Consider the following 25,008-nt stretch of genomic DNA (forward strand, 5'->3'; position numbering starts at 1 on the left):
GCCTTCTGGGATACCTATAACTCTGATTATTTCCTTTCCTAATGGTGTCAGATAGCTCTTGAAATGTTTCTTCATTCCTTTTCCTTTTTACTTCTCTTTTTCTTTTTTAATTCTCTTTGTTTCTGTGTCTTCGAGGGTACTGATTCGTTTTTCCATTTCATCTATTCTGTTTTCATAACTTTCCCCAGCATTTATATCCTTTAGTGGCCTTTTCATTGCCTGCATTTCTTCTATTTCCTTTTTTAATGTCTCATTTTCTTTCTTCAGTTCGCTGATTGCTTGTCTCATATTTTTTTCACTTCTTTCATTCGTTTCCTTCAACTCCTGGATGGCTTGCTTCATTTCATTTTGTTTGTGTATCATGATGATTCTGAATTCTTTAACTGGTAGGTTGAACAGTTCTTCTATTTCTTTGGTGGTTTCTGTTGCCTGATCTTTTTGTGTTGAATTTTCCCCCAGTGGACTTGCTTGAATATGTTTGTCTTCTTTTCCCCGTTGTGTATTTTCTAATACTTTCTATTCGCTGAGATACGGTGTTGCTATTATTGGCTGGCATTTTTTTTTTTGGATGTTCTTTCTGGAATAGCTGAGGGACTTCCAGACACTTCAGTTGTGGAGAGTATTCTGAGTTGTGCTGTTTTTCCCAGCCCCCACTGTGTATAATCGTGTCTGTTGTCTCAGCTGGTAACTGTCAGGAGACTCTTGTGTTGTTTAGCCTCTTCTAGTAACATGTTGAGGCTGTGTTTGTGGAAGGTGTCTGTTGATCTTTGTAGACTTCGGATGTCCCAGGGTCCCTCTATGCTTAGTGTTCCCGTGGTGGTTATGATGAATTCGAAGTGTTGTAGGTCTCCCTGGAGCTGGGCCTTTGGTTGAGTTGGTGGCTGACTTTGTTTACACTCTAAGTACTGTGGGCTTTTCTGGCTCCCAAGTCTTTGGGCCTCTGTTTTGGGGGTGGAATCTCCCCCTCCCCACAGGAGTGCACGGGAGTGCCAGAGGGCTGAAATCCTCCCAGCTGAGCAGGCTGCCAGTCCTCCTTTGAGCTTTCAGGGCTCTTTTTGTTTAGTCCAAATAGTCCCACCCAGAGCAGTGCCTCTCCCCTGCCTGAGGTCCTTTCACAGAGCCCAGCTGTATCTCTTTAACTGCAGGGTTTTACCACAGTTTTTGTGGGTAGGTGTGGTAAGCAGGTAGACCCCTGAGCAAGTCTCCCCGTTTGAGGCACTTCATAGGGCCTCTCTATGTTGAACGTGCCCATGCAAGATTATTAAAATTGCTGCATTGTCCTAGGGTTGGGCCTGTGGTTGAGTCCCACCCCCCGCAGCAGCTTGGGATCCACTCACCTAGCTGTGTTGTCTCAGTTTATATCCAGGGCTTTGTCGGGGTTGCTGGGGCAAAGGTCAGCAACAGGTTTGCTGCGTATCCTCGGGTCTGTGGTTCTGAGCTGCAGCCTTTTCCCACGATTTGGTTTCCTCTCCCTAGCTGAATTGTCTTAGTTTATCTCCAGGGTTGTAGCAGGGCTGGGCCAAAAGGTTGCTGAGGAGCCAGCCGCAGCTGCCACCTCAGGCAGTTTCCCTCAGCAGTGCTTCCTGGCATCCGGGTGCCTAGATTTTTAAAGGAGCTGAGCAAGTTGGAAGCCGCTGGTGTTCCCCGATCAGCGTTGCAGGGTTCAGCTAATCCTGCCTGTGCGGCTTCCCTTATGGAAACTCCCCAATCGCTGGTTCTCCCTCGGTTATTTTCCCTCTAGTGAGTCTAGGGCGTTCTCATTTGGGTTCAAACTCGTAGCATGAAAGTCTATAGTCCGTTTTTATATAATTTCGTGTGAGTTTGGATGTAGTCCTCTCGGTGTCTTTATTCTGCCGCCATCTTGTCAGTTCCCGAGCTGATTAGCGGCTTTGCATGGCACCCAGGTGCTCAGGATCGGGTCTGCAGTTTCAGTGGTTTTTCCCTCACCCAGGTACTGAGGATCAGATTTGCAGTCTTTCCGCAGCCTGGGCTCCACTCACTGAGCTGAGCCGTCCCTCTTCACCTCCAGGGTTTAGCGTGGGGCAAAAGGGCTCCTGCAGCCCACCAAACTTCCAGGCACCTGGGTTTTCCTGGGAGTTCCCAAAAGGGAACTCCACAATCGCCAATTCCCCCTAAGTTATCTACCTTCTAGTGAGTCCAGAGTGTTTTCGTTTGGGTTGAAACTTGCAGTAAGTAGTCCATAGTCCGTTTTCAGTCCTCAATTCTTATGTAAGCCTGGACGCAGTGATCTCGGCATCTTTACCCTGCCGCCATCTTCCTAGATTATTTTTCTTTATACATTTCTGATCACCTGCCCTACACAGCCTATGCTAAAAATACCAATGTAGTTGATTCCACTAGTAAGTCAATATACAAGCAATAAAATTATGAAAGCTTCAGTTATTGCAGAAGATTCAATAGGTATTTTCAATATACTTAGGAAGAGCCCAATTTCAGTGCCGTACATAATCTGCAACTATTACTATTTGTTTCATGAACTGTTATATTTTAAGCATCAGAAGAAGAGGAAGCGAAGACTTTTTCTTTAGAAAGTTATTAAACTAGTTTAATAGTTTACTAATGTATTAAACTAGTAGACTCAAGATATGTTAATTAATAGCTAGCAGTTCAATTATATATGAAAATGGAATTCCTTCTATTCAGAAAAGATGAACTTTGGATGAATTCTTTTAATTTTAGCCTCTTTTAGAAGTTAATATAGAGAAATAATAACTAAGCATTGACAGTTTATGTGAAGCTTTAAATAATTTATACAATAAATGTGTCATGAGAACATTCTCTGCTCAATATAAGTGGCAAAAAGTTACTCCCACATGATTATTCATTCATATGACTTCCATCCTTACTTCTACTCTAACTCAAATTTTAGTTCTACTCTAACTCAAAAATTTTCAATGAAAATAACATTTCACTATATTAACAGTTATTCATGAGTAAAAAATATAACTGATCTTGGTGGGCTATCATCAATTTTACTTCAAATGTTAAGTCCTAATGTAAGACCTTGTTTTAAATTAAGTATACAAAACCTTTTTATACTTAGTGTCAGTCAGCTGATAAGTTAGCAAAACACATTCATTTTTTGGTGTTATATCCCAAACTATAAAATGCTTGAATCTATAACATTAAGTTATTCCATTATTATCTATGTTGCAGGTCATACCATAAACTTTCCTTCCCATTATAGCTAGTTTAAATTTTTTTTTTTTTTAAACTTAGGGACTGTACACACTTCTTTTAAAAATGAAATATAGTTCTCAATACTTACGTGGTCACAATTACATTGTATTCTTCGTATTTACTATGAATGTTGTATCTAATTTGTTTACGTTCTTCCTGAGAACCTAGAATTTTAAAAGATGCACACATATTGTTATTACTCTATTTTGTTAGGATTTTAAAGAAATTTCTAGCTATTAGAGCAAATGATATGTTCTTACCATAGTAACAGAGCACCTTCAAACTGGGGCACCATAAATTAACTTCCCTTAACCAATTATCTGTGAAACCAAAGAGAGACTATTACTTGAATCTGTTAGATGTGTATATAATGAAATAAAAACTGTAATTTAACAAGTTCTACCAGAAAGTTACTCAATGCAGCTGATTTTTTAAGATTATAGACTTTTTACAATTTTGTATCTGTTGATGAAAAATGGCTTTGAGGTATCAGAGGACCAGATGAAGGATGAAATCATTATATTTAAAGGTGAATATTAACTTCCAACTTAAGGAGATGGATTTTTGGCTATATTCATACATACAAACATTCTCTTATTCTATTCTACCTCCAAATAAAATAACAGAACAGTAATTCGGGTAGGGATGAACTGTTTACTTGATAACCAAATAAAATTTTAATTATATATTTGAAAGTACTTGGTTAACTTAAATTACTCATTAAGTAATTTAAAAGGACTATGAAAATAAAACAAATGATCTTTTATCAAGTGGTCCTAGCCTATAATTTAAAAGGCAAATAATTAAATTTGTATTTGAATTATTTTCTTTTAAAAGACTTCCAGTAGTGTGTGATTTGGTGTTGGGACACCAACAGGGATTACAACTGAGATGGAAAAATGCATGAAATGATGTAAAAATAAACTATTAAAAAAAAAAAAGACTTCCAGTAGTTAATAAAATCATATACACAAAGGGGGGCAGCAAGCGCCCCCCTTTCAATCCCACAAGCCGAGAAATAACACACATGCAAAACACATCATTTTTCTTCTTACATAACATTACAATTGGCAAGCTACAGATTTACTAACCGATAGTTGAGGCTGGAACCACGATCAAATGAGGACCTTTATTATTCTCTTGATAGAGGTAAGCCAGGAATGCAATGGCTTGAATAGTTTTACCAAGGCCCTAAAATTAGAAGTTTAAACTTTAAAGTAAATTCAAAAACTTGGAAAATAGAATAAAAAAAAAAGAGTATTTCTGGGTTACTTATTTTTGATTCCTCATAAAGCAACTCTATGAGAATTTCTACTACATTCTTAGTTCTCAAAGACAGAACTGATCATAGTCACTGAGGATACTATAACTCATTTTAAAATGAGCAGGATGGGTCTTAATTGTTAGTCAATATTTGATATACATTAATATGGAAGATCTTAGCATTATATAGAAAGGATATAATTCTGGCAGTTGTTTATGTTAAGGAACTATTTACTACATACTAAGTGGACAGAGAATGATGTTCCAACGACTAATTAGAGCTTACTATAGGCCTATGTTATAACCCAGCAATTCCACTAATATATATTAAAGAGATATAAGAGCCTATGGTCAATAAAAAGATGGCTAGTAATGGTCACAGTAGGTTGTAACTGCCAAACACTATAAAAACCTAACATGAGAATAGATACACAAGTTGTTGCCCACTTAATATATTGGACTACTAGCATACCAAGAAAATGAAACAAGCTACTGTTACATATAAAAACACTGATGAATCACAGTAATTTTATATTGCACCCAACAAGCCAGAAAAATAAACAATGTATGTTCCACGTTTCCATTTAAAATAAGATTTAAAATTAAAATGATGACTGAAAAGGAATAGTTAGAAACTTTCCTGGATGACATAATTATTGATCTGGGTGGTCACATGAATGAAGATTATATAGTCTTTAAACTGTTTATGCATTTTACTGTAAATAAATTATAAATCATAAGAATGTTTATAATTATAAATAAAAATGAAATTTTTTAATTAACTAAACTGCCCTCTCCCCCCCCCCCCCAAATTCATCCACTGGCATCCTAAATATCGCTAACTACATTGGAAATAAGAGGAGGTAATTAAGGTTAAATGTCATTACAAGGGTGTGTGTACCTAAAGTAACAAGAATGTCTGCACTGAAAAAACTCAAGTGAGGATCCAGCAAAAAGACTATTTGTAAATCAATTATAAAGCCTCAGGGGAAGCCAAATCTGCCATACAGTGATCATACGCTTTCAAGCCTCCAGAACTGTAACATATTTTTTTTTTGTTTAAGCCACCTAGTTTTTGGTACTTTGTTGTGATAGCCCTAATAGATAAGATACTAACATATCACAAATGCTGTACTTTACATGTAATAAAAATCATTCAACACAAGGTTACCTGATTTTATACCAGATATAGTTTTATTTAGATAAACTTGTTTTATTAATACTGGTTATGAGAGATCAGGTCTCTTGGGAAGGATTAGAGAACTCATGAAAGATAGTAGGCAAAATCCAGAACTGATGCTGAAACTACTATATATGGCACATCTTATTTCTGTAACTTCTGAAATCCTGTATTATTATTCACTTTTCTACCAGATAAGGTAGGATCTGGATTTTAATGTATTTATGTTTATCTGGGGGAAGTCTTTAGGTACTAAAGTTTATTGGAAACTAACTACAGAACACACTATCTTCATAAATCTTATTTTGAAAATCTAATAGTTGAAACAAAGATGCACTCAGTAAATATTTTCTCAGTTAAATACTACTCAATCTTGATAAACACCTTTTTAAAAAGATTTATTTATTCATGTAAAACTGGGTACAGGCCAGAGGTGTGGGGGGTGTGAGAGGATTCACCAGAGATAGAATGGGGAACAACAGGCAGATGTACTGAAAAATACTGTGAGGGGAACAGTGGGAGATTATAGGAGAGGTCCACTGCACCATGTAGGTCAGCTTCCTGGTTGGGGATCAACTGGCACTGCAGTGGCTGCAATATCTTCTTAGTGTTACACTTTAACTATTGCGCCACCAGGGAGGGCCCTAATAAACATTTTAAAAAGTGTGACTGAAAAAAGGAACGCAAGGTTAAAGGTCAAGTTAACCATCTGGTAAAAGTAAAATGGTTGAAATGATGTTGATGCTGCTGCTGATAAATGTGTGGGTTTGTTTACTGTCAAGTCAAGGATAGGTATTTATAAGTTAAACTTGAAAGGCAGCAATAGAAAGCCATATATAGTAAGAAACTATTTAAGTAGTACTACCATAATATTTACAAGTATGCATATGTACAAAACACCTGCACAAAAATTAATTTTAAAAGATACATATCAAAAACACACTTCTTATTTTAGGATGGTGGAGTTATGGTGATTAAGGGTTTTTTGTGTATTTTTATAAAATTAATTTTTAACTCATTTATTAATTCGAATAGAAAGATAATAAACTAATTTTTATTGTGGTGGGGAGTGAGTTAAGAAAGAAATGGAAAACAGGAATGGAAGAGGCTAAAAAACAATGAGCTAAAAACAGTAAATGACAACATTAAAGGAAACTATCTTTTTTTAATGACAGCAAACATGCTTTTTTATGGCAAAGTCTAGTAATAGAATACTTACCATTTCATCTGCCAAAATGCCATTAAGTCCATGTTTATGTACCAATGCCAACCAATTCAAACCAACCTTCTGATAGGGTTTGAGTGACAAACTGGTAAAAAGAATTAACAAGGATAATAGATAATTTCTGATAAGGTTGAGATTCATAATGTATACAAAAGCTAAAATATCTAGGTCTAGTATTACCTTTTAACTTATTGTAACAAGCTATTTATTTATACTTACTTAAGAGAATGAGCCCAAAACATAGTACATTTTAAAATCTTCTCAAAATTTATTCTGTCTGATTTCATCTGACAATAAGAATTATAGAATTAAAAAAATAGTTCCATATTTAGTGATAATTAATACCAAATTAACTTATATATAAAGTATCATTTATTAACATTTTATTAAACTAGTATTTGTATGAGAAATATTGTACTCATTGGAATTTTAACACATTAAAAAGAGAACATTAGGACAAAAACATACGTACAACTTACTATTCTGCCAAAGGCGAATTTAGCACTTTCTAAATGCATTGCTTATAATTTCAGTAATGTTTAATTCTGGAGTGCATTTGTAAATGCACTTGAAAAATGTATACATATCTTGCTATTTCAAGATATCAGTAAATGCAAAGTAGCAGGCCAAGTGTCAAAAATCTTATTTGACTTAGAAATACAAAAATACATTAATTGCTGGGAATGAATCAATAGAGAGATTTTAATGAATGAAAAGTTTTTTCTTAAAGTTCAGGTGTTTAAAACTCACAGCAGTTATTTACTGAAAATCTAATCTATATAGACATACAATGATATTTTCAAATATTACACCCTATTTAACCCTTTAGCCTTCTACAAAGGTGAGCTATTATCATAATTTTAAGGTTAAAAAAAAAAACTGAAGCTTTATAATTGGCCTGAGTTGGCAAAGTGAGAAGGCCAAGATTTTTAATGTAGGAATTCTTTATCTCTTGGAAGATCTCTTATCTCTGGAACACCCCATGTTAACATGAACGACCTAGACAGTCATACCTGCCTTTCTCCAGTTTTTATCCTGTTGCCTCAATTCCTGTTACTCACATCCTATCTGCACATCATAACGGACATAAACTATGGTATAATAAATGATTAACAGGTAACAGGTAAAGGATGTGGGGAGGAAAAATATCCAATGTATGTTTCATCTGTAGGGATTATAATCTATGAAACATTACTCATCTGAAAAAGTTAAAAGTATAAAGAGGGAGAAAAATCAACAATATTGCTCAAGATTTTATACTTCATTTAAAAAAAATTTTTTAGCCTTCTTGGCCAATATAATTTTGACATTACTATAAAGTATTAATAAAAAGAATGCAATATTACACATATTTGTACTTTCAGATCAAAGTGAATGCTAACATTGAAATGTTTACTATATTCCAGACATTATATGATGGTATTTACTTGCATGATTGCTTCATTTAATACACACGATAAACTGGATACTACTACTATTCCCATCTTACTTTTTTTTAAAGATTTATTTATTTATGCATACAAAACTGGGGTATAGACCAGAGGGACAGGGGTAGTGAGAGGATTCCCCAGAGACCTAGTGAGAAGCAGAACAGGCAGAGAGATGAAGTACACTGCTGAGGGGAGCAGCAGGCAAGACAAGAGATGTCTGCCATGCCACCTGGGTCACCTCCCTGGCTGGGGATCAAATTCATGCTGAAGTGGCTGTGGCTACCTTTTGCAGTTCTGTGCTTTAACCTGCTGCAATATCAGGGGAGGCCCTACTATCCCCATTTTACATGAGAAATACCGTGGGACTCCAAGAAGAAACTTTTCCACAGCCTTTCCAATGTCTTAGTCATTCCATACATTCAAGGTTCATATTTCATGAAAATGATGAAGCTTGATAAGGTATGCATATTTTATCATCTATAAATGCACCCAAGGGCTAGTATGCTATTCCAATGGAAATTTATTAAAAAAGTCAAAGAATATTTTTTTAAAAGAATTATTTATTTATTCATACAGAACTGGGGCAAAAGCCAGAGGTGCAGGGGTTGTGTGGGGCTTCACAGAGATAGAGTGGGGAGCAGAACAAGCAGATTGATGAAGTACACTGCGGAGGGGAGCAGCAGGCAGGTCAGGAGACACCTGCTGCGCCATGTTGATCACCTCCAGGGCTGGGGATCGAACTCACAGGGAAGTGGCTGCAGCTAGCTTGCAGTGCTGTATCCTAACCCATTGTGCCAAAGAATATTCTTAACAAACAAAGATTACTAAATTTCTTCATCACTAACACATACTGAGAAATGAGTCATTGTACATAAAACTTTTAATCCTATATAATCAAACCTCTTTTATGTTTTGATATAAAGTCAAATGTCTTGCCAAAGTCAAGAAGTTTCTTGACTTTATATGAACCTCACCCATCATTTTATAGATTAAAATGTAGTGGTTTCAACGGAATATTACTCAGCAATCAAAAAAGATAAATTCATGCCTTTTGCAGCAACATGGAGCTAGAAGGGATCATACTTAGTGAAATAAGCTAGAAAGAAAAGGAAAAATACCACATGGTTTCACTCATAGCAGGAGCATAAAGGATGAGGGGGGGAATGGACTAATAATAATAATGAACAACTATATACCAGAGTATTTTTACAGGGGTAGAATGGGATCAAAAATGGGGTGAGAGGGGCAGTGTACTGGACTATAGTGATGACACACAGGTGATCTGGTGATGGGAAGCCTAAGGAGGTTACAACTGAGATAGATGAAGGCACAAAATAATAGAAAAATGAACTATTATATTAAAAAAAAAATGTAGTGATTTGCTCAGAGTTAACCAAATTGTAAAAACTACATTATGGACTTTGTGAATTAGTTAACTATGCTCTCTTTTCAACTACAAACACTTTTAAACTGAAAGCTTTCTTCTTGCTCACTAAAAAAAAAAATAGTAACTTTATGATTTTATGAACATGAACAGGTTATTTTGAAATCAACTGTTTTGTTAGGTGTGAAAAATTCTTCCAGACAGTTTATTATGGTTTCTTTTTAGAATGAAAATTAACTAGGCTTAAATCTGTCAGATAAACTAGTTTCAAATTATTTTGAAAGATAAGAAAGGCCTGAAATAAAAACAACAGAGTTAAGTACAATGTACTGAATCAGTTTCAAATGCAGATCTAGAGAGACTTGTTTGTAACAGTTCAAATGCAAAAATGATTACAGACTAAGGTTTATGCTCCTTACTATGACAAGGCCAGTTGAAATACTACCACATTTCTTAGTACTAGTGGTAGCATGCGCTACTAAAATACTTACACCCTAGTTATTTTGAGCTTGTCAAACCACATCTGTGATCTTGATTTGCATTTATATCACTATCAAGTCGTTATAAAGCAACTGTTTAGGAAGAGTATCGGGCTAGATTTCATCAAGGGTCATCTTAACAAGATCAGAATCTTCGTGGATTTTGGCCAGAAACAACAACTAAGGTTAAATACATTTTATATTGAACATGTGAGAAAACTTTAGAATATTTTGTAGCTGACAAATTTTAGACAAAGTGCAACAACTTGAGAGATGGCTACATTTATGGTAGAAATAAAGTAGAAATACTGAGGCTTACCCTCACCATAGAACATTTCAAATTTCAGTTCTGACATTTTAAAATGATGTTTAAGAGACATGAGCACAGAGTGTTTTTTTTTTTTTAAAGATTTGTTTATGCTTATAGAACTGGGGTACAGACTAGAGGTGTGATGGTGAGAGGGTTCACCAGAGAGAGTGGGGAGCAGAACAGGCAGACTGACAGAGTACACTGCTGAGGGGAACAGCAGGTGGGTCAGAAGAGTTCTGCCACGCCATGTGGGTCAGCTCCCTGGCTGGGGATTGAACTCATGCTGCAGTGGCTTCATGATGAGAGCTTCATAATGCAGTGCTTTAACCCGTTGTGCCACCACAGATAGCCCAAGAGATTATTCTTGTCAAGGAATTATGGTATGTCTTATTTCTATTATGCCTATTGGTAAAAGGCAATTTTTCTACTTTTCAAATTCATAAACATTATATATATATATAGTTAAAATAATTTTGTACCAAAGTAAACTTTGCTACCAAGAATTCATCTTCTTATTCTCTTAGAGGAAGTTGCAATCATCAGTCTAACATTTTCTTCTGTGTTGATAAATCCTTTCTCAAGGCAAGGGCACTAAATGTTCCAATAACACTAAGCAACTGGAGAAGCCAAAATGCCTGGCTAGTGTGCCAAGGAAAACTGTTTGTTGTAACTATTAATCTTAGCTAAAAACCAAAAACCAAGACAACAAATTTCACCCCCTAAAAGTGCACTAAAATTAATAAATCATCTTATTAAAATCTAGAAAGGCTACACATACAGGTTTTTTGAAGTCTGTACTTTAGCTCCAATAAGCACTTAAAAAAAAAAAAAAACTGTTCCCTTAACTATTAAATATTTCATTTAAAAAGTTCTCAGTCTAATGGAAGAGTGGTCTATAACTTGGTTATTTACAATAGGACTTTGTGGATGTGGGTTTAAGAAAGAAATGTTTTAAATAATGCAATAAAGCACTTGGTTTTTTAAAAACCCAAATTATGATAAAATAAACTCAACTGGGTAAGTCTTGTAGAGTGAAGAACTCCCCATATCCAATGCTGTAGAACAAGAAGGAGCAGCTCCAACTACACTTTTAGGAGATGAATTTGCTGACATGGCCATAATTCTTTCTATGCAACAGAGATAAGAGCTTCTTTGTGGAAACTGCATCACGTTTCCCTACATCATCCCAAAGCACCCTAGAAGGGCACAGAAAAGATTGGCGCTTACTAAAGGTCAGTAATCATACCTTGATTGTTTTTTAACTTTGGTTTTTAAAATTAACCTATGATCAGTAAATATACTTTGGTCATTAACTTAGAAAAATACCAGAAGTCGATAACATAATCAAATAAGATCACTAAGTTTAAGGCGACCCTTGGTTCTAATCTTAAAGGCTTGTAAGAGATACTCTGAAGAGATATAAATCACTTTTAAGGCTGGATAACACTACACAGTATTATAATTCATTCAAATCATTTTGTTTTTAAGAACCTGAATTATTTGTATGTTTTTGTCACTATAAGTATACCACAGCAAACAATTTTTTAAAAAAATATCCTGAACAGTTCTGACTCTCCAAGCTACTTAAAAATAAACATATATAGGAAGAAGTTCAAAGCAATACCCTTATTGCAATGTTCAAAACTATGCAAAATGGGGTTTTCAGTTACAAAATGCCATTTTATTATACATTGCTGATTAACTGTGGATTAAAATTTTTAATGAACATTTAAGTGTTTTTTTTTTTTGTTTGTTTGTTTGTTTGTTTTTTTACAAGATTCTGACCTAGTATTCCACTGAAAATAGTTCTGGGCTTTATGTATTTCTTTAGATATATATAAAATCAAATTTAAGTATCCTTTTCATTTTTGATGTGTTTCTATTCTGACTTACATACAGAAGACTACCTTTTTAGTTTCTGTGATTACATATGAAATTATATTTCCAAGCAAGGATAGCATAGGTTATATAGAATCTTAATATCAATTGTCTCCTAATTTATAATACTATAATAAACTAGAAAAATCTGACCGAGGAGAAGGAATCAATAAAAAATAATTCATGAGACAATGTATCATTAAAAGAAAACCCTGGGTTTCTCTTTTAACATTAATGTTCCTATCACTTCACATTTTAAGTTCCCAAGGTATAAAACAGAAATAGGTTTGGAATTTTTATACAACCGAGATACAATAATTACCTTTGATTTAAGATGGAGGGTTGTTCTATATTCCATCCACCTCCATTTCCAGTAAGCATGGTAACTTGTTTTGTCAATTTATTTGAAATGTCTTCACATTTGTTCATAAGTCTTATAACTACATCCCTTTCTTGGATCAGTGTTTTACAGTGCCATATCAAATCTTCTGACAAGCCATTTGTTTTGGACATCTTTGTGAACTATGATATGAAAAGAAAAAATAATTTAATAGTTCAAGTGCATAAACAAAAACCAGTATCAATTTCTTTACAAGGGAAATAAGTTTGGTGATTTAAATTTTTATGAATAAGCTTAATAAAAAAAAAAAAGCTTTATCAAGTGCGAAGAGAACCAGATTCTTCATGTCCACATTTGAATTTCCATTTTTCACTTTTATATTCTACTGTCATCTCCAACTAATCATGTTGAAATAAAACATATTTTTCTCCTTGAAATGCATAATCCCACACTTTTATTTTTTTAACCATGTTAGTTGTTACCTTACAGAAGAAACATTGGAGCAGCTGCTAATGTCTCCTTATGCCTTAAAACCTCAGATTTACCTTTATTACCAAAGGCAAGAATACTAAATGTGGTAACTGTATACTGGATCTCCATTTCTGACATTTCCTGTGACTACTACATACTACTACTAAGTCTAATTTTCCATATTTAATATAAAATATTAATATTAAATATAAAATGTAAAACTCAGATTATTACTTGTCATTTTATATTTTACTCCTAAACTAACACTATTATTTATAAAGATAATGCCTGGATCAAATGTTAACCACCAATTCAATAATTTGATAAAACTGTCTTTAAAAAATCACTCTCAAAACAACATGTAAGTGGTTTCGTATGAAAATTCAAGGACTTTCTTTTAAAATGCATGTTTTTATTTTCTGTACCAATAACTAAATAATATAACATGAAGACTATAAAAAAATATTCTTAGTAAAGATGATTAGAAAGTCCACTATTGTCTCTTTAAAGCTAACAAACTTGGGTGAAGAAAAATGCCTAATTCACAAGTGAATAAAGGAAAGGAAAGTAAAACCATCTGTTGGAGTAAAACCACACATGATTTTGATTCATTCCATCTTAGTCAACATATTCTTTCAAGTTGCAACAAGAATCACATAAACAACTTTAAATAATTCCTGTGAATCACACTCCATATCCACAGAGAAAGTTAATAGAAACTCAACACTTACAAGAAAAAGTAAAATAATCTCATAAAAAATGCAGTTCATAATAAAATATTTTTCACATCAATCTTACTAATACACTGCAGGGCTGAAAACAAAACAAAATTTAAGCAACACTATGAAATAAATTATTTGCAAACATTTTCAGAATGACAACTTTTAAAGATCACAGTATTATTTATATTTTGTGCTTTCCAGAGAAAAGATTTATACACAAACAGCAGGGCAGATAAGAATTAAGTGTTTTAAAGATCTGAAGATCTATCAAATTAAACATAAAGCATCTCAATTTTTATACACATAAAATCAGTTTTATATCTATTGTAAAGTTTGTGTGTTGTCTATAAAGCAACAAAAATAACAAAAAATAAAAGACAAACATATACTGTAAGTTGTGTATGCCCTAGAAATTATTATACATCTTTTATTCATTAACTCATTAAATCCTCACAATGGTTAAGTTCAGTCCACCAATTCTGATAAGCAAACTGAGTTCAGGTTTAAAGTCACAAATTTAGATCTCGCTAGTTGTTACTGACTATAAACTAATATAAAATCTAAGTAAACACATATTTTAGTAAAATGTTTCACTGAATGATCAACTTGTTAGGATTAGATTCAATTATTAGTAACAATAAGCCCAAAATACTAGGGATTTAAATAAAAGTTTATTCCACCTCATATAAATGAAGAATAAAGGAAATAGTTCAGATATAGTGTGGTGGTTACAAAATCAAGGATTCTTCTATTTTACTGTTGTTAATAGCCTCAGAATGTAGTCTCCACTATCACACCAACATCTCAACCAACAAGGAGAGGCCCTCCAAGGGCACTTTTCAAAAGGCTGACTAAGGACCACTGGATAGAACTTTGTCAATGTACTGTAGATATCATCACCAGTCATCAATTTGTATGAAAATTCTAGCAGAAGGGAGTAAGGATAGAGAGCTGGGGAGATTGGTAAGGAATAAAAAATGATTTGACCTAAAAAAAAAATCTATCATGGGGTAAAACTGATAATGGGGGAAACAGTAACAAATGTTTTCTTAGCATTTTAACATACACACACACACACACACACACACACACCACTTCCACTGCAAAAATATTGGGAATATCTGTAATTAACATTTTTTAAAGGGGTCAGGCAATTGAATACGCCTTTGTTTTACTTAATACTTAGCCTGCCCCATAAGTTGGTTTAACCCAATTACACCTCACTTTTGAATAAGAGGACTTGCTTCATGTCATATAACTTATCAGAAAATATGAGAATTAAGTTTCAAAAACCAGGCCCCAAATGGCTCCAATATATTAGTACCCACTTCTTATATGCACTTATAAAAACCAAGGTACTAAATAAAAACATGAATGGAATTTAGAAACAAGAGAATCAACAAAAAAGAAACTACCAGGATGTCAGGGAAATGAGATGTCAAGGCTACCAGTCAGTTAGCCTCTAACAGAATCAGAGCAAGTCAAGAAAGACCTCAGAAGAACTTCTACAAGAGCTGAGAGAATACATGTAATGTCTAAAAACTAAGAGGAAATTTTAGAAAACAGGAGAAAAATAGCATTGACATAGTAAGCATACGAAAAATTAAGCAAACAAAAACCAAACATTGTACAAACAGAGAAAACAAAATTCTAAACAAGGAACAAAGTGTTCACATTATATAGTCTTAATAATGTGAATACTAAAATGTATCTTCAAAATTGCCATACTATTATTCAATACTGGCAAGATCATGGATAGGAAATAGGAATATGAAGTAAGTAAGTGAGAAAATATCTGACAATATACAGTCATTCATCACTGTTTTGGTCAGTAGAGCACATAATGGTAACAGTGGTCTCAATAGTTAAAGCAACTAATTTGAGCATTTATACGTCATAATGTCAATTATACTTCACGCACAAAATTATCTAGTGACAAATTACCTAAGGAAGCATTTCTCAGGAGTTAGGTGACATAATTGCAATAGATAAACCCTGTAAATAGCACTATAGATAAACAACTGTAAATAGATAAACAATAGAATAGATAAACAACTACCTAATAAACAATTGCAATAGAAAAACAACTGTAAATAGCACTATATTTATACTACCTAGAGATATGGCAGTGGTAAGAACCAGACAAAAGAGAAAACAGCCATAAATACTGGCAAAATAGGCTAGAAAAGGGATGGGTGTGGACTTTGGAGAAGAATGAGCCTGTAGAATTACTTAATATGTGTAAACATATTTTTAGGATCCCAATATTTAATTCTACAATATTACAGTTAGGTTTGTGTGTGTGAACAGAGAAGGTGGCAGTTTAAAAATGGTGAAAGGACAGTTCGCATGTTATTATTTTATAAAGACATGTATTTAACAATTCTGCAAGCTGGACCTGCCTAGAGGCACAGGGAGGTTAAAGTATCAGGGCTATCAAGCTACTGTCTGCCACTGTGGCGTGAATTTGATCCCTGGTCAGGGAGCTAATCCAAGTGGCTCAGCAGACCTCTCCTGTCTCCTCTGCTGTGTATTTCAGTAGATCAGCCTCTTCTGCTTCCCACTCTGTCTCTGATATAATCCTATCATTCAGATTTACCAAAAAAGGAGTTAAGAAATAGAAAAACTTTGCACATAAAAGATCTATTAGCAAATCTCAAGTTACTGATAAGCATGCATGCATAAGTAGATCAATGCACAATAAAGTATTAAGTAATAGATATCTGTGGTAGAAATTTAGTTATACTTTCTTCTTTGCTCTCATATGAACTGCATCAATTTTACATAAGTCATTTTTCAAAAAAAAAAAAAAAAAGCCTTTTTTTCCCTAGAAGGAAAGAAAGTATAAGGAAAATAAAAGTTGCCACTTGTTGGATAATTACCAAAAAGAAAAAAAAAATCAATATGGTCCTAGTTAACCATTTCTCTGATTAAAAATTTCAAGTTTTCACACTAAGAACATTTTCTTTTAAAGTCAAATGAAGTACTCCTCTCTCGCCACAGTGTGTCGCTCTTACAGTGTGAATATTTTTTAAAATAAATTTCTATAGTAAATTAAAAGCAGATTTATTTCCCGAACTACTATTTTGGAGTACAAAATCCTAATCTTATTACACTATTATAAGTACCTGGCAACAGCCTACAAAGTGCTCAGAATGCATGTGTTAAAGAATGGCCATCTATAAAATTAAAATCTGAATACAATAATCATGAAAATATGTATGTGGAAGTCATGGTATCAGTTATAGTGGGCCTTACATAACTTGAAGTGATTAAGCAGATGTCTGACAATAACCAGCGGGGGAAACAACTTAAAAAAAAAAATCTGTGATATAAGTTATTAGTAAACTGGGGTAGGGTGATGAGAAGCATGCAGTATATAATGTGAACTAAACCTGAGTTACCTTATTAACGATCAAGAAAAACTACACCACCGCTGATTTAAATTATTAAGAAAGTAGCTAAATATATTAAAAGTTTTTAGGGTGAGATATTCATGAATAAGCTATTCAAGAACATTCCATTGGTCATTATGTGTTACAACTCTGATTAAAGTCTGCAGATGCAGCATATTACCATCAGACAAAAGTGCAACCCCATCCTACTCTGTAAAAGACAAAAAATTCAGTTAAGTAAGTGATGAACTCACGAGGTCATCAAATTTGTGAAAGTGGGCTATAAAATTTCCAATTTTGCCATAATAAAAGTATAGTTTCAAAGTAATGACATTTCTGGCTTGCTATGTTTCAAAAGTCTATATAACTTAACAATATAGTAGTTATGACGAGTGCTTTATTGGTATTAATGAAAAAAACAGTAAAACGAAAATACTATGAAGAAAACTTGAGAAACTCAATTTTGATTCAAAGGAGAAATTACATTGAGCAGAAAGCTGTAAACATAAGACTATAGCATCTCACAGCACCTTACTTTTGAAAAAGTATAGTAAGTTTTGACAGTAAAGTAATACAGAAGACTGGATAATCTCTAGAAGTGAATAGCTCAGTCTAAGTAACTAGCTATATTAAATTATATATTTCCATTTAACATACACTGATGTGAAATTATATGTATTAACACCTAGAACAAAAACCAAGGATATTCAATTTTTCAGACTTTTTAAAATAACACCATTAATTATATTTAACCTACTAAATGTTATAGACACTTCAGTTTTAACAAAAGTCATAATTAAAATCTATTTCATTTTTGGACTCAGTATGCCATTAAAATTATTCATTTTAAAGTTCTGTTGATTTCTCCAACCCCTAAAATGAAAAGCCTCAAAGATAATTTTAAGAGTTAGACATTTGCTTGTTGTTCTTAATACATAATGCCTTGTAATTTTCATTAAGCTATGAGTGACAATTAGAAGTTCAAGTATTCTCATAGGAATTTTCTAAAAAAGTTTCAATAAAAACAAAAGTGAGTAAATGATACAGCTTTACACTACAATGTATATAATATTTACTTTCCTTTGGTATTTTAAAGCTATAATACTGTTCCATATATCAAATTTCCAAGTAATTGAAATTAGAATATTAAAGTTCTAAGCAAATTAAAAGCTAAAGCTTATATGCTGCTACTTTTGATTGTTCATTTCCCAAAACTCATCATTTACCTACTTATCAGTATAACAAGTCCTATACTCACTGAATACAAATAGCAAATTTAGTTTTTAATTGTTCTCCCAAATAGTCATCATCTACATGAGTGGTCAGCAAAATATATCATCTTTATGTTCAACTTTTACATAAGGGACAATATGCTAAAGGAGGCCTACATAGGTGATGTACACTACAAATTCATGTTAAGACTAATTTAAAGTATGCCAATTAATTAGTAGGGGAAATAAGCTTTCTACATGTTAAGTTACTGAATATTTTTTAAAAAGCATCTGGCACATAGAACTCTGGTATAATTTACTTTTACTATAAGATATTTGGGCAAGTAGTTACAGTGCCTAAACACTGGTGGAGATAATTGCATTCCTTGTTATATAAATTAGAATCCCAACAAGCCTGAGCAACCCAACTCTGCAATAACACAAGAGACCATTAAAGATTAAAAGAAAGAATAAAAGGAAGAAAAGAAGAACAAGAAAGCCCTTCAGCAAATACTTTAAGGAATAAATCACTCAGGCAAAGCTGAACAAGTTTTAAAAGAGCCCGCTTTGACAGATGTTCTCTAGAAAAGCAAAGGCTTTAGGCAAAACAAATGGCTTTATTTTTTTAGCTATGAAATACTAGTAATGTTTCCATATTTTTCAAATATTTTAATTAAAAAAATATTTTACAACCATTATTCAGAGAACCTTGCAGACACTTATCAAGGAAACTTATGCTCATATTTATTATCACAAGTATATAACTAATCACAAAAGCAACTTTATCCCCCGAATTAGGCAACAATACTTCTTTAAAATTTGTAAAGCAATCAAGTCATTTCATCTTCAAAAGCTATAAAAAAATCATCCATTCTGCTATATACACAGGGCCTATGTACAATTTATGTTATTAAAAACTCCACATTCTCAGAGAAGTTAAAATAAAATTTAAAAAGGTTAATTTCTTATATTCCTCTCTGTATGAATAAGATTTGCTGACCATTGACATTTATAAAACTCAAATACAGATTATCCTGGATAAAACTTCTGGAAATGAAATTCCATAAAATGATCATGCAAAGTGTACTTACCAGTGCTTATGTCTTCCCTTCACCTAACGCTTGAATTCTAGCTTCCACATACTTTTCTATCTTTCCAATTAAAAACGCTGCAGCCTGCTACAGCAGCATAAAATGGCCGCGTTGTTTAACCAAGAAAAACATGTTAGAGATTGAACTGTCACTTTTAGAAGAAAAAGAAAATAAACAATTGCTTCTTTTGTGGTGAAGCATAAAACACTTAGGCTGGCATTTTCAATCATGGAGCTCCCCTGGTCGTTGCTATTGCTCTTTAAGCAGTTGTAGTAAAATTTCTGCCACATTCTTGCTTTCAGCATGGTGTCTCAGCAGTAAAAGATCAGAACAGGCTAGCAAACGACTCCTTCCTAAATGTAAGCTCTAATTTCTTCTTCTGCAGTTAAATGAACCAAGTTTCTATGCAAAAGAATGAGTGACAGTATGCCCAGCCAATCAGCTTGGGTTTTTTCAGAAAAATCACCCCTTAATTCATTCAAAATTAGGTCATATGACACTATTTGAAATACTATTGGCTTACAATGAAAGTAATGTTTGACTCTACACAGGATAAGGCCACCCATCTATGCTTCCCTGGGATGAAGACACCTTGCCTATAAACGGAACTGTGAATTACATACACACACACAAACAGGAAAAAAAAAAAAAAAAAGAATGTAGCCTTACCAGAGCTTCCCAACTATTAAAGGGCCGGAGTTCTGTTATCTTCTGAGCCTTTTTCTGAGAACACTGAGGAATCAAAGTAAGTTCACCAATTGAAGCATCTTGAAGAAAGTGAAGAATTTTACCTTTATAGCCATCCTCCATCACTTCTTCACCACTACTATAGTCCTCATCTAGTGAACTACCGACATCAGAACCTGAATCATATTCAGAATCTTCAATAACTCTCTTAGGATTAAATACATTTTTTTTACGCTTCTTGTTAAAACCATTTTGTGGTTTCATGGAACATTTCTGCTTCAGTTTTGTTTTAGCTGCATTTTTAGGATAATTTTGACTTCTTGGAGAAACTTCTTTTCCATTTGGAAATTCACTTTGTGAGGCATATTGTACATCTGTGTAAAAAGAAAGACAAAAATAGAGGTAAATATAAATCTATAAACATCAAATAAGAAAAATATTTAAACATGTCTATTTTCTCTTTGAACATGAAAGAATTCAACTGTAAATTACTATTGATTCTTAATATTTTCTAAAAAAGCACTTAAGTATACTTTGAAGTTGTGAATTGAAACAGTTTAAAAAACAGGTTTTTTTTTTTTGACGAGTTAATTATAAATACTCAGTTTCTGTCAATGTGTGCTAAGACTATAGTCTGATGCCACTTTACAGGTACATCCAATACTGACATGTAGCACAAAAAGATATTCACGCTAAATTAAAAATCATCTATATATATTAAGTTTCTAGCACCATTTCCCTTCTATTTAGAGTTCATTATTTTATAAATATTATATTGAGAGGCACCACTACATTATCACTGATGAATCTATTATATTTTGTAGATTTCTAAAATAACTATAATTGAAACTACAGCCATGTCATGTATGAATTATTCTATAATTCATACATTTATTTAGAATGTTTTGCAAACTCAAAGGCCTTTTGGGCTTATGCAGATAATAATGTACATGTATTCGTGTACATGTGTAAAATAATAAGCAAAATGAATAAGGTATTTCTCAAATTCCTTTGTGTCTATAATCTATGTCTTCTGAATCACTTCAGTCAGAATTGGTGACACTATTGGCTTTCTTTTTCCACACAGTATTAATCTGTATGTCATTAAGATCATTGATAGCACAGAGTAAACTGATTTCATTGTAAAAACAAAACCCTAAAGTCACTGTGCTGAACTTTTGCAATTATAACGATCTAGTCTACCTGATTTTTGTATGTGGATATTCCGACATGTATTAAACTCACCCCTACTGTTTTCCTAACATTTAATTCTGTAAGTAGAGTGTGCCACTACTGGTTAAGGGACTTCCATCCATGCCAGTAATATTCTTTAAGTTTCTGATATTGCTGCTTTTGATACTCACACAAATGCATATTTGTATCTACACTGATGATCATGAGACACCATTAATTAGAAGAACTATTAAAATTTAAAAACCACAGTAATTTAAAAGTAGTCTTAGCTATCAATAGGACTTGAGCAATAAAAAAAGATAATTACCATTTAATTTTACATTGCTATAAAGAACAGAACAAAACATTTGGAAACTGATCATTTAAACTATCTTTACATCATTATTTCCAACATGTTATGTATTTCATTCTGATTATTAGCTAAAAGGTTTTTATTTCTTTTTATAATAAAATATAGAGTACAATGGAAAGCAAGCATTTTCTATAATGACATAAAACAGGTAAATACCTTGGTCTTCTGCAAACACTTTCAAAGATTCTAAAGCTTCTGTGTACATCCACTCATGTTCCTTGAGTACTTCCCTTAGTTCCTAGAAACAGGTCATTGATCTTTTTGTTAAAAATCTAAATTTAGCACCTTAGAGAAAACTTTTATATTCTTTGGAAATAATCACCTAAAAATCAATAGAACTTATCCTTGATTATGTTACAGTTGTTTTAAAGCTGCTTTACAAATGCTTTCTGTATGTAGTAGTTTCCCTTGTCCACAGGGGAAACAGTGCCCACGACCTGCAGAGAATTTAAAGCTGTGGACAGCACAGAACCCTTTATATAAAGTATTGATTTTTATTAAACATACAAACCCGTAATAAAATTTAATGTAAAAATGGGCAAATAAAGAGATCAACAATTAACAATAAAATAGAATGATTACAACAATATGCAGCATAAAAGTTACATGAATGTGGTCTCTATTTGATTGCATGTAATATTTTCAGAGTGTGCAATGGTAATTGAAACAGCAGATAAGGGAAGGAGGGCTACTGTTTAAAATTTCACTCTGCAAATACACTGTTCTTCAAAAGGAACTAAGTATATATTGTTTTACATTTCTACTCTCCTTAGGAGGTGCTTTATATATTAGAGGGTCAAATAGTGTTTGTCCAATGGAAACAAAACATCAACAGCTGTTATGCTTTTATAAAATATCAATTTCAAAACAAATTTAGTTTCAATTATGTAAAGAACCAGCATAGCAACCAACTTTTGAATTAAGCTAGCTGAAAATAAACAGATTTACCACCTGTGCATATGTTTGAATAAATCAATGCAAATATATTCCCAAGTGTTAAAAAAGTGATGTGTTCATTTGTATTAAGGAATGAAGGAATAAATGAATGTGTGATTAAATCAAAGGCCTTTTAGAACTGGCATGTTTGGCATGGATATTTACTCACTCAAAGTATTCTTCTCTGCAAGTAGAAATCATTTTTGAAACATTTTACACTGAAATGTAATACTGGATCTTAAAGCTAAAGTAGCTGAGCTGCAGTTAATGATGGCTCTATATTTGCATTTCATAAATGAGTTCACAACTGTTTTTACCATTATAACTGTTACGATTAGGCTATAATGATCCTGTAGGGAGGAAAAAGGTAAATAAATGACAAAGAATTAACAAATAGTACAAAAGCACTATATATATTTATATTGATAAAGGAGAATATTTAATTGGAAAAGTGCAAAATTCACCTTAAGCTTTTTACATGGCTAACCTCAAATACTATTTTGCAATGTAATTAGTTAGTATGCAATAATTAAATATCTATGATTACTCACCTGCTTATCAAAATTGGGAAATTCCTTTTGCAATTTCAGTACAATACTTTCCTGCTTTTCCCAATTACTGCTAGATTCTGCAGACTCATTTGATTCCTCTCCCTAAAGGGGGGTGGGGGGAAATAACTTAAGAGATCATCAACAATAGTTTTAAGGCAACTGCACTTATATCTTTGCTTGATTTTGAAAGTAATCATTTTCAATATCAAGAATCCAAAAATGTTTGCAATAGCTAATGTAGATCTGTAAAGACAAAAAATACTTCTGGCTTCTTAAGACCCAGCATGTCTGATAACTCACACTTTGTTCAGTGTTTAAAAGGAAATTAATATGCTATAATAAAAAACTAAAATTTTTCTCGGTGTTATCTCAATGAAAAAACAACAAAAATATTAACAATGCAGTACAATGAAGTCCCACAACTTACTAGTAAATAAAAACTCAAATCTTGGGCCCTCCCTGTTGACACAATGGGTAAGGACACAACACTGGCACTGTAAGCTAGCTGCTGGCACTTCAGTGCCAGTTTGATCCCAGGCCCCGGAGGTGGCCCACATGGTGTGGCAGACCTCTCCTGACCAGCCCTCTGCTTCCCCCTCAGCAATATACTATGTTCACCTGCCTGTTCTGCTCCCCACTTTGTATCTGGTGAATCCTCTCACCACCCCTGCAACTCTGGCTTATACCCCAGCTCTGTATGCATGAATAAATAAATCTTTAAAAAAAAAAAAAACCGCAAATCTCATTTATGCTTATAATTTAATGCTTCCCTGCAAATAACAGAGGAAAAAAGTTACTTTTAATCAGTCCTAACTCACAGAAAGGCTTCGTAATAATTACTCAATCATACCACAATGATAATAAAAAAAATTATGTGAGCTAAGTTATTATATAAATTAAAATCAATAAGGAACTGTGACTACTCATTTACATATATATTCTTCTCTGTGTCATTTAACTTCATTTACAGAAACTAGTTAGAATTCTACATTTAAGAAAAGAAGATTCCCTGGGACTATGCATAAGAAAAACCTTGTATTTTTGTCAATCAGAAAGCTCTATCTAATATGCTTAGGATTATAACATATGTTAAACAAGATAAAGAAGAATACATTCCTATAGTTTCTATTTACTTTATTATCCAGCAACTGAATGCTATATTTTCCTTTTATTACCTAATAAAGAAGCAACTAAGTTGGCCTTCCCTGTGGTGCAACAGGTTAAAGAACAGCACTGCAACGCTGGCTACAGCTCCTCAGTGCAAGTCTGATCCCAGGCCCTCAGTGCAAGTCTGATCCCAGGCCAAGAAGCTGCCCCACTGCTCTCCTGAGCATCGTACTTCGTCCATCTGCCTATTCTATTCCTCACTCAGTCTCTGTCTCTGGTGAATCCTCTCATCCCTGCCCCCCATACATTTGGCCTGTACCCTAGTTCTATATGCATAAATAAATACATCTTTTAAAAAGAAGTAAGTAGGCCCTCCCTGGTGGCGCAGCAGGTTAAAGCACAGCACTGAGAAACTTGAGTCACTTCTGCATGAGTTCGATCCCCGCCTGCCCCAGAGGAGACCCACATGGCGTTACAGACCTCTCCTGACCCGCCCGCTGCTCCCCTCAGCAGTGTACTTCATCGATCTGCCTGTTCTGCTCCCCACTCTGTCTCTGGTGACTCCTCTCACCCTCCACATCTCTGGCCTGTATCCCAGTTC

At 33.6% G+C, this 25,008-nt stretch overlaps 1 protein-coding gene across 1 annotated transcript in view; it reads right to left on the minus strand.

The window, feature by feature from the left end:
- SMARCAD1 (SWI/SNF-related, matrix-associated actin-dependent regulator of chromatin, subfamily a, containing DEAD/H box 1) overlaps nucleotides 1–25,008 on the minus strand; it is an 84,539-nt gene that overhangs the window by 21,320 nt on the left and 38,211 nt on the right. The window contains exons 7-14 of the mRNA XM_012724264.1: nucleotides 23,301–23,402; nucleotides 21,970–22,051; nucleotides 20,250–20,641; nucleotides 12,673–12,872; nucleotides 6,864–6,954; nucleotides 4,293–4,392; nucleotides 3,462–3,521; nucleotides 3,290–3,365 (exon numbers count right to left, since the gene is read on the minus strand). Of these exons, the coding sequence (XP_012579718.1) occupies nucleotides 3,290–3,365; nucleotides 3,462–3,521; nucleotides 4,293–4,392; nucleotides 6,864–6,954; nucleotides 12,673–12,872; nucleotides 20,250–20,641; nucleotides 21,970–22,051; nucleotides 23,301–23,402 (1,103 nt within the window). The remainder of the gene's footprint in view (nucleotides 1–3,289; nucleotides 3,366–3,461; nucleotides 3,522–4,292; nucleotides 4,393–6,863; nucleotides 6,955–12,672; nucleotides 12,873–20,249; nucleotides 20,642–21,969; nucleotides 22,052–23,300; nucleotides 23,403–25,008) is intronic.

This window comes from Condylura cristata, unplaced genomic scaffold (genome assembly GCF_000260355.1).
Source record: "Condylura cristata isolate star-nosed mole 26May11 unplaced genomic scaffold, ConCri1.0 scaffold00012, whole genome shotgun sequence".
NCBI lineage: Eukaryota > Metazoa > Chordata > Mammalia > Eulipotyphla > Talpidae > Condylura > Condylura cristata.